Raw genomic sequence first — 15,086 nt, 5'->3', positions numbered from 1 at the left:
TCATCAAAATCAAAGATGATTAGTGGCTATAAGTGGATTGTTAATTGAAGACATGGGTCTACAAGATTTTAGTTAAGCAGATGAAACAAGTTTTTGCTGATAACAAAACATCACCTGCTGAGTGAACTTTAACTTGGCAAGCTTTCAATTAACACACATGACAAATATAAATTATGGATGGCATCCTCCTTCTATCCAGTTCTTATGCAATCCTAACAATAAATACTTCTATCATACAATAGAAATAACATATCCCAGCTTCCCAAACTGACAAAACCACATGGAGGAAACAGGTTGGAGCAAAAGATATTCACAACTGATTTGCCGAACTCAATACTTAACGCCCCAAAACTATCTAAACGTTGTCTTGCAGCACCTATATTTTACTTCATTTTGACATTGATTGGTTGATGTCCACAATGATTAGTTGATGCAGCTCAAGACAATATTTTTATTTTGTAGTTTCAGTAGGTTGCAATAACAACACAATTTTGAATGAGTGAAATGATAGGAGATAATTATATATTGGAGATGATGTTGTGGTTAAAGGAGAAGAAAGGATAGTTTAAACTTTAAACATAGGGGTATATTGTGTATTTTAATTTTGAGGCAGGGACATTATCAGTTGTTGGGATGAGAATATTGACACCCTAAAATGATGCTGATATCAATGTTCCTACCCTCTTCAGATATTTCAATCCTTCAAACTCGCTGAGATATTAGAAATGTATCATCGTGCAAAAAAGAGTAGAATTCTACATTCAAAACGAAAATTTACCGAATGTGGCTAAAGTTTTAACAAAACAAAACTATATTATTTAAATGGGAAAGATAATTACCACCTAAGAGTATGTATGTTAGGCAACCCCCACATGTTCTCATCTACAAAGCTATCGTCGTCATTATCACTACTATGGATCCTCCAAGACACGGGAGGCCATTCTAATTTACAAGTTGTTCTCTTCGCTTCAGCTGACAAACTTGGACCTATAGCAGCACCATTCTCCATAATAACACCCATCTTCCATGCCTGCCATTGCAGAGTAAAAAACTGCAAGTAGCACCTCTTCTACCTCATCGGTACTTCCTTCAAACGTTGAAGGAGCGCTGTCTGAGAACAGTGTTCCAGATTTATGAGGAAGCAATAAATAGATATGGTTTGAGCCAGCACGATTGAAGAATTAAATACAGAATTTTACAAGAATCGTAGGTTGACATCTCTCCATCCCAAACCAGCCTCGAGCATCTACACGAGAGCAAAAAAAGATATTACCTCAGCATATTTTATGATTTTATCCCTTAAACATGTGTTAATTTAGAGACTGAAATACAATTCCTTAGGACTCTGTTTCGGCAAACAAATGATTCACTTTAAAGGAAATCAAAGTCCTCAGAAATGATATATATAATTTTATGACAGGAGGCGGAGGCTTCTTAATAGGATCAACGAAGTGGTGCATACCTCCACAGTCCTCCAAAGTATTATCTGCTCTGTACCACTCTGTAACTGAGAACCAAATCATCGGGCTTCTTCCATATATAAGCTCGAACTGTGGCTAAGCTCATTTCTGGGGACAAGACCTGGAGAAGCAAAATGAGACACATATGACCTTCAGCTTACAGACAGTGAATGTCCAGATACACGACAACTAGATAATATTTACTAGCAACAAACAAACCTAAAACTGTCTATCAATACTGAAGTCTGCTTTCAACAGTTACCTATTAAAGTAAACTCAGAGGTTTTCTGCAGCAGCGAACTACTTAAAATTTTCATTTAGACATTAAAAATCAGAAATGAAGTCTCATACACATCATATAGCACACAAAAGGTGAACTCATATACAAGAGGTCAACTGTTTTTTTTTCCGGATCCCACCCTACATTGCTCTCAGTCTTTACCCATAGAAACATTTTGCAACAAACATTGGTGCAGCTTCAGCACACCCTGCACCATATGCACATGAGTATGTCACTTCAGCATGGCTCTGGCATGTATATTCGTATTTTAGATTATGGTAGTAAGGTCTCAACCGCACACTACGTATCTGCAGTCTATAGGAGTGGGCGAGTGAGCACAACCACAAAGTTTTAAGATCACACTTTTTTCTTCGAGAATCTAACCCTATTTCGTGCATACCAATTTCGATTTACTCCTTTACCTCAGCTGTAAACAACCTTCAGCAAAATTGTGCCCTTCCTTGACTTCACTATTGATTTTTTTTTCAAGTGTAGCTCTGAGTGTTTTATATTTCTACAACTCCTCAGATTCCTTCTGTTGGAGTATTAGACACTCATACAGTGAACATACAAAAAAAAAGGTGGTGTGGATTGAACACAATTAGGTTTTGATGTTCAATCTTTGGTGACGTACAAAATTGCACCTATATCGTGTTAAGATTTCATTTTTAACACGAGCTAGCACAAACATGAACAGAGCTATTATATAGGATCTAGGAATAGGATCCTGTTTTATCTTGATGAAACTAGGAATTTGATTTTGTTTCACACTCTTTATTCAAATAAGTAAATAACCTAATAAATTACTACAACTCAAATGTCCAAGGATAAATTTAAGAAGTCTTATGCAATTAAAACTCTAAAGCTAACTCAGTTCTTACACAATTACAAATCCTATACAATTAAAAGTTTAAAGGTAACACAACACTAACAAAAGTAGTAAACTCCCCAACGCCCTTAGCACCTCCAAGAGTTTTAACACCCCAAGCACAGCTGTCAATATAAATAATTCCCCCAAACACCTGCAACTTAATCATAGCACTGATTATATCCTAATGCTTCCAATATAATATTTATAATGGCCCAAAGGAGTGCTGTCCAAGAACACAATTTCTAAATCATTATTAGCTACAGTAAATAAGAGTAGCAGCTATAAGAAGAGTTAAAGCTTTAGCCAAAGAGAGGAAGAGTTGTTCAGGTTTACCTTATGGATGACGAAAAAATATATACCTCCAGAATTGCTCGGTACAATAGACGATGTATTCTTGCACTGAAAAAGAATAATGGTACGAAGTGTTAATTTTTATTTTATACACTTGATAAATATTCTAACAAAATAATATATTGAAGGGTCTAACATTATGCGAATATATTGAAGGTTCTAACCTTATGCGTCATAGAAGAATTATGATGTCTGCAAATACAAAGAGCAACCATAGAGAAAAAGTGTTAAAAGAGTATAGAAGAAAACATCCACAGCTAATGGAATATCAAAGTCACACTGGTATGTAACTTGAGAAATAAAAAACTACCGTTTTATACTCTCATTTGATTTTAAGATATTGTATAGATGTAAGTAACTGATATCTATATTTTTCTTTATGCCTTTATTACAGAGGAATTGATACACAGACAGGAATTAAATGAGCAACAGAGCAATCATTTAAGCAATAGTACTGGTATAAACTTACTGATTTTATAATGACACAACAATTTTAATCTCCTTTCCACAAGAAATGGCTAAAATTGACCCTTTTTTGGTAAAATTCTAAAACAGTCAATGTTGAATCTACAAAGGAACAATTCGCTAAAATAGCCTTTAATCGAAGTCGTTTGTTGGCTTTTAAAGAAATGTAATCGTTTGTTGGCATCCAAAGGAAAACAACTTGCGTTCAAATAAAGGTAAAATTGTATTTTATATTCCGTTGAGGATTAATTAGAGTTTTTGAAATTTCATATTTTTTATTACACAGGCCAAATAGGTACTTTGAATCTTACAGATGCTATGCGCCGTATAATGACTTCAATATCTCAAATCACAAATATCAGTGAAAGGAATAAACATTTGCAAAAGCAAAAAAAAAAAATTCATCGTGATCTAAGCAAGTATACTAACAATGATGGTATGTGTTTTCTTCTTCAATTTTGATATTTTATTCAAAATGTTTGCCAAATTCACAACTACTTTTTATATTTTAGGAGTTCATGACTTTGGACCACCAACTGAAGAGTGTATGTACTGTGGAGCAATTCTTTGGGAAGAAGAAAGAAATAACAAAGGAAATTCATCTGTTCCAACATTCTCTATATGTTGTGGAGAAGGAAAAGTTCAACTTCCACTATTTGAGACTGCTCCTGAGTTTCTTAATAAACTCTTAGACTTGCAAGGAGGAATAAGATCTACTAAATTTAGAAGATATATATACGGACATACAACTCCATGTTTCAATTTACTTCTGCAGGAGGGAAGATAGATAAGACTATCAATGATGGAGGAGGTCCTTTCGTTTTCAGAATAAGTGGACAAAATCATCATAAAATTGGGTCTCTTCTTCCATTCGAAAATAAGCCTCCTCAATTTGCCCAGTTATATGTATACGATACTCAAAATGAATTGAAGAATAGGATGCAAATATTCAATGAATATAATGAACTTCCTGATCCTGCAATTGTTGATGGATTGATCAAAATGTTTGATCAACACAATAAAGTTGTACAGTCTTTTAGGATGGCTAGAGACAGATTTAAAGAAGATGAAATGATTGATGTCCGCCTAAGACTTATTAATTCTCGGCAGAGTGATGGAAGACAATACACCGCTTAACCGGCAATGAAGTTGCAGCTTTAATTGAAAGGGATGGGTTTAATGTTAATGATTTTAGGGACATAATTGTTGAAACTAGAGGAGGTTTGGAGAGAATAAATGAATTGCATCCTAAATTCATGGCTTTGCAATATCCTTTAATGTTTCCCGTGGTGAAGATGGCTATAGACACAGGATTCCTTATAGAAGATTTCCTAATAGTGAGGAAAATGAAAGAGTTTTTAATATAGATGATCATAAAAGAGATCACGGTTAGTATGAGACAATATTGGGCTTTTAGACTGCAAAGAAGGACACTAGAAAGTAAGCCTACCGGATAGGCGGATGTTTACGATCAAACAGTCATTGTTGATGGTTATACATGTATAGAAGATCAAAGAATGTGTTGGTATCGGACACACCAAGAAGAAATTAGGGCTGATTTATACAGCAATGTAATGGATGCAGTGGTCGCAGGTATATAAGTAATATTATTTAATTTTTAAATTTTATTTCCATTAGCTTATAATTTGTTTTAATCTATCAATAACCCGTTTTAAAATAAACACAGGTGATACTACAAAGCAGCATCAATTGGTAAACGTTTGATCCTTCCATCAACATTTACAGGAGGCCCTAGATACATGATCTGAGACCTACCAAGATGCTATTGCCATATATATATAAGGGACCACCGATCTTTTATTACTTGTGACTTGCAATCCAAATTGGAATGAAATTCTTAGTTATCTACAAAAAGACCCTGGACTATTGCCTAATGATGTTCCTGACGTTGTGTGTCGAGTATTCAAAATGAAGTTGGAGTGCATTATGAAAAGATTGCATTATGGAAATCATTTCGGCAGAGTCATTGCAGGTTATAATCACATACCTTTTTTTTTTTTTTTTAATAGAATAGATAATGTCCAGTAAGACTATAAATTGACGTAGAGGAAAAACCTACAAAATGTGAAACAATAGTTAATAATTTATTCATAAATGTGGAATTCATGTTTGCTATTAACTGTAAAATGTAAATTTATGTGTTTTAACATCCTATATTTAGACAGGGGAGAACACACATACTAACTGTTATTATTTTGAAGTCCGAGCACCAATTGAGCTATGTGTTTTTTATGGAAAACAGTGCATTGTGGCTAAGATAATATATAGTCAAAGTTGTTAGAAACCAGATACGTAATGAAGAGGAGATGGGAGGAAAAAAGAAGGAAGCTACCTTCACCAGTGAAAAAACACACTAACTGTTATTATTTTGAAGTCCGAGCACCAAATTTTAGAAGTAAGAAGTCCGAGCACCCACTCTGGGCATAGTTGGTAAATGCTACAGTATGACAGTTAGACCTTCAGAGATACTCAAGAATAACTCCCCAATGAAATGAAAACTGTCCTCATAGAACTCAGCCACAAAAGCAGAACTAGCATCCATCTAACAGAAAACTACCCATTTTTTTGTTGTGTCCAGGTGTCATTTACTTAGTTAATGTACTTTAGTACCCTTTTAAATTCAATTTGTTAAGATTGATGCTTACGGTTTGTCTCATTTTCTGAGTGATCCATCTATTTCACTTCTTAATAGGAAGATATATTTCTTACTTATTGATAAGATCATTTAAAGACTGCTACTAAATAAATTTTTCTTTGTTGTGTATAGTATTGTATGTTATTGAATTTCAAAAACGAGGACTGCCACATGCTCACATTTTATTGTTTTTACATTCGGAAGATAAATAAAATTTTCTTTTTTGTGTGCAGTATTGTATGTTATTGAATTTCAAAAACGAGGACTGCCACATGCTCACATTTTATTGTTTTTACATCCGGAAGATAAAGCTAAAAGTGCTTCGGATATAGACAAGATGATATCAGCTGAATTGCCAGACAAAGCCAGTGAACCTCTACTGTATGATATTGTAGTCCAAACAATGATTCACGGTCCGTGTGGTGAGAAGAAAAAGGGTTCTCCATGTATGGACACTAAGAAGAAGAAATGTACAAGGAAATTTCCAAAGGATTTTTGCAGTGAAACGACATTTGATGAGAAAGGTTTTGCAGTTTATCGAAGGCGAGATAATAAAAGAACTGCAGTGGTGGGCCGTCAAAATCCGGTTGAAATTGACAATCAGTGGGTTGTTCCTTACAACCCTGAACTTACCAAAGAATTTCAGTGTCACATCAATGTTGAACATTGTAACCGTTCACGGATGATTAAGTACTTATTCAAGTACATTTCAAAAGGGCAAGATCGAGCTACAGGTATTGTTGAAGAAAATAATGTCTATGACCAAGATAACCAGAAGCGGGTCGTACATCAAGTTGATGAGATTAAGCACTATCTAGACTTCAGATATGTATCTGCATCAGAAGCAAGTTGGAGGATTTATGAATTTGACATCCAAGATGAGATCTTTTCTGTTGAAAGAATGAGTTTCCATCTTGAAAATCAGCGAGAATATTGTTTTTCGTGCAAATGGGGATCCAAAGCTGAAATTGTTGCAAGTGAAAAAAAGACAAAAACTATGTTCACCGAAAGTGGATCGTATTAATGAAAAAAGACTTCGAGTGGAAGACATCTTACATATGTTGACTTCCCTTTACAATTTGTGTGGGGACGAAATGCCAAGGTTTCAATACATTACAATTTCCAAAGAAAAATTTATATTTGAAATTACATATAAAATTTATATTTATTCATAACATACATATTTGTTAATTTTTTCAGGAATGGAAAAGAAGAAGCCAAGGATTGAAGATTGGAAGAATATTCTATGCTCAGCCAACACAAGGGGAAAGATACTATATGCGTATGCTTCTAAACATTGTAAAGGGAGCTAGAAATTTTGAAGAAATCAGAACTGTTAATGGTACTCTCTATGATGATTACAAGTCAGCTTGTCGTGCGCTTGGTCTTTTACAAGATGACAATGAATGGCATCTTGCCATTAAAGAAGCAGCTGAATGGTCTTCCAGTCCGTCATTACGCCAGTTATTTGTAACACTCTTAGTGTTTTGTGAGTTATCCAATGCTATTGATATGTGGAACTGCCATTGGGAGTTACTATCTGATGATATCTTAAGGGCTAATCCAAATTTATCTAAATCGGAACTGGAAAGGAAAACACTTCTTGAAGTTGAAATTCTAATGAACGAGAATGGGTGGAGTCTAAAAGATTATAAGTTTGATATCCCAGAAGCAGATGAAGCTGAGAACAGAATGATACAAGAGGAACTAAATTATAATTGCAATTTACTTTCCTCACAGTACTTACAGCTTCATGGTGGATTGAATGTCGAACAAAAAACTGTCATGGTTGTCCCAGGTATGGAAGTGACCACTCTGAGAAATGCATCCATCCTCTCCACTGATTGCTCCCTCTTTTGAAACAACATATCACATTTTTCAGATACTCCTTATACAGTAAGAAAAACGAAAAATTTGGTTAACCCACTGACCTCAACCTTCAATTTAGAGAGAACATCTTGCCGCTTACAAACTGCGGTACAAGTTTTCATTTGGTAATTTTTAGGTGAAGAATTAGTAATAAAGATTCATTTAAGAGCCTCCAAATTATATAGTTACCACCACGAGCATGTGCTATCTTTACAATCTTTTCAAATCCCATCTCTAAGTCTTGGACTGGAACAAATATTGGCCTGCCAATCTCCATGCCATACCTTAGGAAACCAACATATCCAAGTTCCTCAAAAACAGAATTTTGTCATGTAAAAACCAGTTTGATCACAGGTGATTGGCAACTCACTTGAAATAATTACGAACAAAGGAATCATTTTGCTCTGTGGTCGGGAGCGTGATAATCACATAGAGATTTCCGAATTGTCCTTTCAGCTTCTGTACCCTGAGTAACATCATGATGTCAGACCGAGCTCAAGGAAAAAGGGTTAGAATAAAAGTAATAAACATATTACCTGCTAAAGATGGAGGACATACAATCAGAATCCCAGTTCGTCACAAAAACAAATGCTACTGATAGTCCACCACAATTGAATATGAAGTCCTGAATTCTTAATTTCCCCACGGCTATAAATGAAAACCAATTTGACATATGTGAAGAGAAAAAGAAAAAGCACTTAATCGGCGATATAGGGACAATGTTAAGTCGGAATGAATTTTCCCTGAGAAAGGAGCATATCATAAAGAAATCCTTTTGGCAACAAAGAATCCTATATGACCTTTAAATACTCTGAGGAAGAGCTTACCTTGCCATACTCTTAAAGCGTATTCTTGGTATCGCGAAAATGGAAGCCGTACCGAAGTCGGACCTCCATATTTTAACCGAAAATGTCATTATCTCCGAGTGTCCCCGGTGTGTCTCAGCCGTACCCGTGCAACACAGCTCTTAAACCATTTTTAACAAACACAGATCACGGAAATGGAAGAAGTACTGCACATTCAGGATTGGGTCATATGAGCGTATAACTCTTATGCTCCATCTTTTTAATTTGTGTCAGTACAATGTGTATGGATATAATGAACTGAACAGAAATGTGTTCAAATAACCATGTCCAAGGATCAGGTCGTGAAGGTCCACTGTTTGAGATTGAAAGTCTTCCACCTATGGATTATAAAGTATAAACCACCACAAGTTTCTGGGTTAACTAATTAAAACCTATAAATCAGAAAAACGATGCTTACAGTCCTCATGAAGATAAGCAATACATCCACTGAAAGAAAAGCCATCACCAATAGAAACAGGTGCATCAATCAAATAATCCTGGCACAAAATCAATAGCAATTTCAGTTTCAACAGCAGTAATAATGAAAATGAGTGAAAACCAATACCTCTTTGTCTTCTTTTTTCGCTTTAGAATTTAGTGTGAGCTTTTTCCTCTCAAACTTGAATTTCAATGGAGAAGCTGAGAATCTAGAATGTCGAAGGAATGGAGAAGGAAACGATACATTAGCTTGAGCTTGAAACGCCATGAATGCTGAAACTTAAAGAGTCATGACGTTTCAAAAAATAGAGAATGAATTTTCATGGATAGGATTTCTTTGGTTTCAAATTTTTATCGATTTCAAGTAATCGAGTGGCAGTGTAGTGCAGTGAAGCGTAGGACCACTAGATTCTTGACACGATAACCTAAACCCCAAGCAAGTTGATCTGAATCAGAATTTCACTTGAGCATTGAGTCGCACTGGGAACAACCTTAGACTGGTTGCCCATTCCATAACAGACTTCCAAAAAAAAAAATGTGAATGAGAAAATTAAGAGAAAAGCTAACAATCCAATTCTTGAGAACACATCCACATAATCAGATACACATCTTACCATGAAGATTGGAGCAATTTAGTGTGAAAAAGAGGTAGCAAGTCAAATTTGAATAGAATTTGAAATACAATACCCGCTTAAAACATATATTACCAAATTTGTTGGGCCTAGGCCCAACAGTAATAGTAAACTTAGAGGTTTCTAAAACCCAAAAGCTTCTACCTAATTTTTTTTTAAAAAAAAAATCTAATTTAAAATAAGGTGATTTAGCTTTAGGCCGTTCCAATAATATAGGTATTTGCGTTGGACCCACATTTTTACATTTCTTAGCTTTAGGTAACCCTATTGTTAGTTAACCATCATTTACCAAGTTTGACCATCTATTGTGGTGTGTCTGGTGTTATGCCCTTTCAAAATACCACAACTACCCCTCACACGTTTTTCACGTGCACACACCATAAAACTCAAAATCCACATTTCAAATTACCCAACACGTGTCATAATCCTGGGTCCTAATAGAGTGGAGACTGCAAAAAAAGAGAAACTCGCTGTTCCAAAATATCAAAATTTAAGATATATACAAAATTATAATCCTACAAAAAGTGAACTTCCAATCACTTAGTAAAACATAATCTATTAACCTAAAAAAAAACAATTGAACTACACATATCGAAAAACGGGTAGCCTATTTTCTTCCTCTTCTCCATTATTTACAATTATTTATTGACTTCATTTTATTATGTCTATTGCAGATAATGGCGTATTATGAAAATTACAATTTTAGGTAAAAAAAATGTTAAAGGAAATTCTAGAAGCGAACTTAACATTCAACAAGATCCAAATCTACAACACAAAATTAGAGAGCGGACGATTCAAAAGCACCGTAACATTAAAGGTGCAAAACACTTTTTTCTTTAACAATGAAGACATCATTGTTAAAGAAATTGATGGAAGCACCACATATTATGTTGCAAAAAGAGGATTCAGACTTTTTACACAATCTGATTTATAAAGGATGAGCGTGATATGGAAATTGAAGACTTTAATTTCAAATAACTTATGAAGAAAATAATAGAAGTTGAAGAGAAACGAATCAACTTCGACATCCTCAAAAAATATTATGCTAGATTGTTTGGTTGATGATAAACACAACAAAGATAAAATATATTATCTCGAAGAAAAAATTAAAGGAATGAAGGGCATGGAGAGTTCCATAATAAAGAAAAGAAAACCATGAGGATTAGTACTTGAATACCAAAATTTTATTATGTTGGTCACATAGTATTTTTTCTGTTAAACGCTTATTTTAAACTTTAGATATGCATTAATTTCATTTATTTACTTCATTTGTAGCAAAATAATGTTGTTTTGAAATATATTTGTAGTTAATGTGCTATTAGAACTGCAACATTACAAAATAAGTCTTCTGATTTCACTGAAGTTCATGCACAAACGAATGAACCTAAAAATAGGCGGACATTAATTCAAATTTAGTGGAGGAAGCAATGAAAAATTAAATCTTATAACGAGTAGTTAAATGGGTCAAACAATAAGATACTTGAGGATTCGAACATCATCTCCCAATAACTAAAAAAAACATATTTAGAAATATATATGGGCCTAAAAGAATGCCTAAAGATCAAGAATAATGCTCTTTTTATCTCTTTTCGTTTTTCAAAGATCGCGGAGTAAACCATTTCTCATATACTCTACCAAGAGCCAAGTTATATCCAATAATATAAGCATATGCCATAGTATAAGCTTTTTTCAAACTTGCAAAGTATCAAAACATATTATATTTCAAAACATAAAAAAGTGCCCTCCAAAAACATAAAAACTAACACCTAATTTTTAAAACTAACAAAACAGCACTTAGTATTTCTTAACAATATCCAAAGCTACCATATGTGCTTCATTATTGGACTTTGCTATACTTTTCTGTGTTTGCAACGCCACACAGTTGTCTTCCAAATCCATAATCTGAAATATTACTCCTGACGCAGATCCACTACTAAACCTGTCAAATCAAACATAAAATATTCAATTCAGCCAAAACATAAATTAGGATAAAGATAACACCCAAGGCCCCAACACATGCACATATACAACTCAACCCATTTTGTCTCTTAAGTATCTCAAGCAATTGGACTAAAACAATATTTAACTAAAGAAACTTACCCATCCATGACGTCTACGGTAGTAGATAAGTAAGACTACAACGAATATGAAACCAAGAGAGCAGAGAACGACAACTAGGAGTTTAGGGGAAATGGTTTTGTGGCTGGAGGTGTAAGGAATGATGACGAAAGAACTTCTACACTTTAACCAAAACAAACTTCAAACATCATAAATTCTTTTTTTTTTGTGTGTTTAAACAATTAAATCTCAGTTAACGTCGTCTTTCAATGACAAATAAAAGAAACAAAATAAACCGAAAAAACAAAATTGAAAATAACCAAAGACCAAACCAAAATAGCATAACCTATTTCAAAGCCCATTTGAAGCTCATAGACAAATGTTTACAATATGTCTTATTTTCAAAGCAGTAAATTTACACCGAGCCACTTATTTAACATTTTAACCTACAATTTAAATCTACTGATGTATCAAAACTCCTAATAAGTGCAAATTTATACATCAAAGTTAAGATAGTTGTTAATCCTAATAATTCAAAATTATGCCCTGTTGGCAAATGACACCGAGTAATATATGCGTACTTCTTTGCTCCATAGGCAAACATAAAGATAGACGTAAAGTGCACAAGGAGGTAACACTTGCCTAGAATGCATCAAATTATTCCCACCCTTCCTTATAAATTCACCATTCCTTATAAAACCTCAAGCCAAGTTCATCAACACAATGAGGCCAGTGATTTCAGCATGGTGATAAAGTGCCATGGCACAAAATATTCACGTTGGTTTCCTTACATCATCTTCTATTTTATCCTAGAAAAAAACAATGAAACATGCATAGAAAGAGGAAATAAAAACTTCAATTCACTTGAAAAGTGAAATATGAAAATCAGTTATTGTCTCTTTTACAACAAGTTATCCCATAAGATCAATACAACAGAGATGCATTTATAACATTTATTATGTACAGCTGCTGTTCGTTGCTTTTACTTTCTGCCATTACAAAATTTTATAAATTTACGCCATTTACATTAAAAAACTGAAAAATAACATCATGTCCAATCAACAACAAGTTCTATATACAACGAAAGAGTTGTGGGATAATGCAACCCCCCGAATAACCTTTCTCCTCAAATCCTACAGTTTTCGGACACCTTCAATTTACACCTCTACTCTGTCAATAATTACTTATTTCCCAATTGATTTACATAAACACACAAAATATAGCTGATAATGGATGTAAACTTGAAAAGATTAACACTTTTTTGCTAAACAGCAAGAAACTATTACTAAATGCTCAATCATAATTTATTCATTGTGTAGCCCAGTATAATTATCTAATAACTAGATTGAAGCAATATTACGTGACAAATGAGATATACTAATTAATGATATTCATAAGAATCACATAAAAAATTAAGTGAAAGCCAATATAAAATCCATATCTCATAGCTCTACATATAACATGTGGATACAGTTACACAATCGAACTTGAGAAGATAAAGAACCGTCCATATAAAAATTAAGTAAAAGAAAATATAATATGCATATCTCATAGCTCTACATAGAATATGTGGATACTTGATTACACAATCGAACTGGAAAAGACAAAGAACCACCCACATAAAAACAAAGTAAAACCAATATAATATTTATACCTCATAGCTCCACATAGTTATTATAATTTTCATAATAATTTAATATAACGGCACCCGTTCATAGAACGGGTTCGAAAACTAGTATATATATATATATATATATCAGTAATTCTCTAAAAAGTAACTACTTAAGTTAACTTAAAATAAGTACGTACGTAAGTTAACTTAAAAGTAGCTACTTATTTGAATTCTCTTAAAAGTAGCTACTTAAGTTAACTTTAAAATAAGTACGTAAGTAAAACTTTACCTACAAAATGAATTCAAATCTAATTTTTTATGGTTACGAAGCATTTGTCATAATGATTATCTTCCCAAAATTTCAGCTCATTTGAAAACCTCTAACATAGATAAAAATTGTTGACATCTTTAAAAAGAAATCTAACGGTCTATAAATGTTGAGTTTTTGTAATCGTTTTTTGCCAATGTTAGAGATTTCCAAATGAGTTGAAATTTTGTGGAGATGATCTTAATATTGAGTATATCATATCCACAAAAAATAGGTTTGAATTCATTTTGTAGGTGAAGTTTTACTTACGTACTTATTTTAAAATTAACTTAAGTAGCTACTTTTTAGAGAAGGACTGTATATATATACAGCTCGACTCTTGAAAGCATAGTACAAAATATCGTGATATATCACGATATCGATCTATTGAGATTTCGAAAAAGGATATGATAATATCCCGGATATGTGAATGATACATTCAAATGACTCAAGTATAAATATCGACGATATATCCTCAAAAATCGCAATATAATCACGATATGCCGATATTTTACACATATCACGAAATTTACAGACTTTTTATTCTAACAAAATTGACAATTACTCTTTAATTTCTCTTCTTCCTCACCATTATACACTTCAAAAGCTCAAAGACATTAAGACATACTCATTTAGCTATCTTCCTCTAGACTCATAGAGTAAAAATTTCGTCATCTTCTACTAATCTTATTGATCTAAGGAGGAGAAACAAGTTAGAGTTTGTGATTGGTTCAATTAAGAGGAGAAGAAGGTTGGAGTTTTTGTTAAGTTGAATAAAGAGGAGATTTAAGACCTCTTGACGTAGAGATAATGTATAATTGAATCCCATCTTCTCTTTCTACTTTTTTTCTTTTTTCTTTTATTATTATTTTTTGAATAAAGTGAAAAGTTCATTTTTTTTCCTTATTATTTTGGATCTGATCTAAAACTCCAAAATTTTGATAGGCTTGAATTAATTCAATTCTATTTTATTTTTATTTTATTTCAAAAATCCGGATCAATCAATTGATAGATGCTAATCATTCAAAAACTATATATTCTTTTTTTTATAGAAAAACTAATTAACAATCACATTAATAATTTCCTTTCCTTCTTTTTAATCTTTTACCTTTTATTTTTTTCAATTATCTTTTGGTGTTTGAATCACTTTCTTACAATGGAACCTTTTGAATTTTGATTCCAAATACATCCTTCTAAAGGAACTAAGAATCTTTGGATTCAATTGTTCTTATTTTTTCCCCC

General features: G+C 33.2%; 2 protein-coding genes and 1 long non-coding RNA gene across 4 annotated transcripts; 1 reads left to right on the top strand and 2 right to left on the bottom strand.

Moving 5' to 3' along the window:
* Nucleotides 1–659: 659 nt before the first annotated feature.
* LOC147488954 (uncharacterized) lies at nucleotides 660–3,141 on the bottom strand. 2 transcript variants are annotated; one of them, XR_015201938.1, is made up of 4 exons: nucleotides 3,127–3,141; nucleotides 2,945–3,010; nucleotides 1,463–1,581; nucleotides 660–1,246 (listed from the first exon to the last, which is right to left on the bottom strand). It is a non-coding gene; the product is annotated as an uncharacterized LOC147488954 (long non-coding RNA). The 2 variants fall into 2 exon arrangements; XR_015201939.1 differs by lacking the exons at nucleotides 2,945–3,010; nucleotides 3,127–3,141 and adding an exon at nucleotides 1,723–1,806.
* Nucleotides 3,142–5,001: 1,860 nt separating this feature from the next.
* Nucleotides 5,002–7,779, top strand: LOC147488953 (uncharacterized). The gene is made up of 4 exons (XM_086574533.1): nucleotides 5,002–5,020; nucleotides 6,317–7,053; nucleotides 7,284–7,691; nucleotides 7,753–7,779. The coding sequence occupies exons 1-4, from the start codon at nucleotides 5,002–5,004 to the stop codon at nucleotides 7,777–7,779; spliced, it is 1,191 nt and encodes a 396-aa protein (XP_086430659.1).
* Nucleotides 7,780–7,834: 55 nt separating this feature from the next.
* On the bottom strand, nucleotides 7,835–8,715 carry LOC147488952 (protein PARTING DANCERS-like). The gene is made up of 6 exons (XM_086574532.1): nucleotides 8,651–8,715; nucleotides 8,489–8,584; nucleotides 8,323–8,418; nucleotides 8,142–8,236; nucleotides 8,015–8,055; nucleotides 7,835–7,936 (listed from the first exon to the last, which is right to left on the bottom strand). Exons 1-6 carry the CDS (start codon nucleotides 8,713–8,715, stop codon nucleotides 7,835–7,837), a joined length of 495 nt encoding a protein of 164 aa, XP_086430658.1.
* Between the last annotated feature and the right edge of the window lie 6,371 nt (nucleotides 8,716–15,086).

This window comes from Coptis chinensis, chromosome 7 (genome assembly GCF_015680905.1).
Source record: "Coptis chinensis isolate HL-2020 chromosome 7, ASM1568090v1, whole genome shotgun sequence".
NCBI classification, from domain to species: domain Eukaryota; kingdom Viridiplantae; phylum Streptophyta; class Magnoliopsida; order Ranunculales; family Ranunculaceae; genus Coptis; species Coptis chinensis.
The sequence above is the reverse complement of the archived record's forward strand: the minus strand, read 5'-3'. Positions and strand labels throughout refer to the sequence as shown.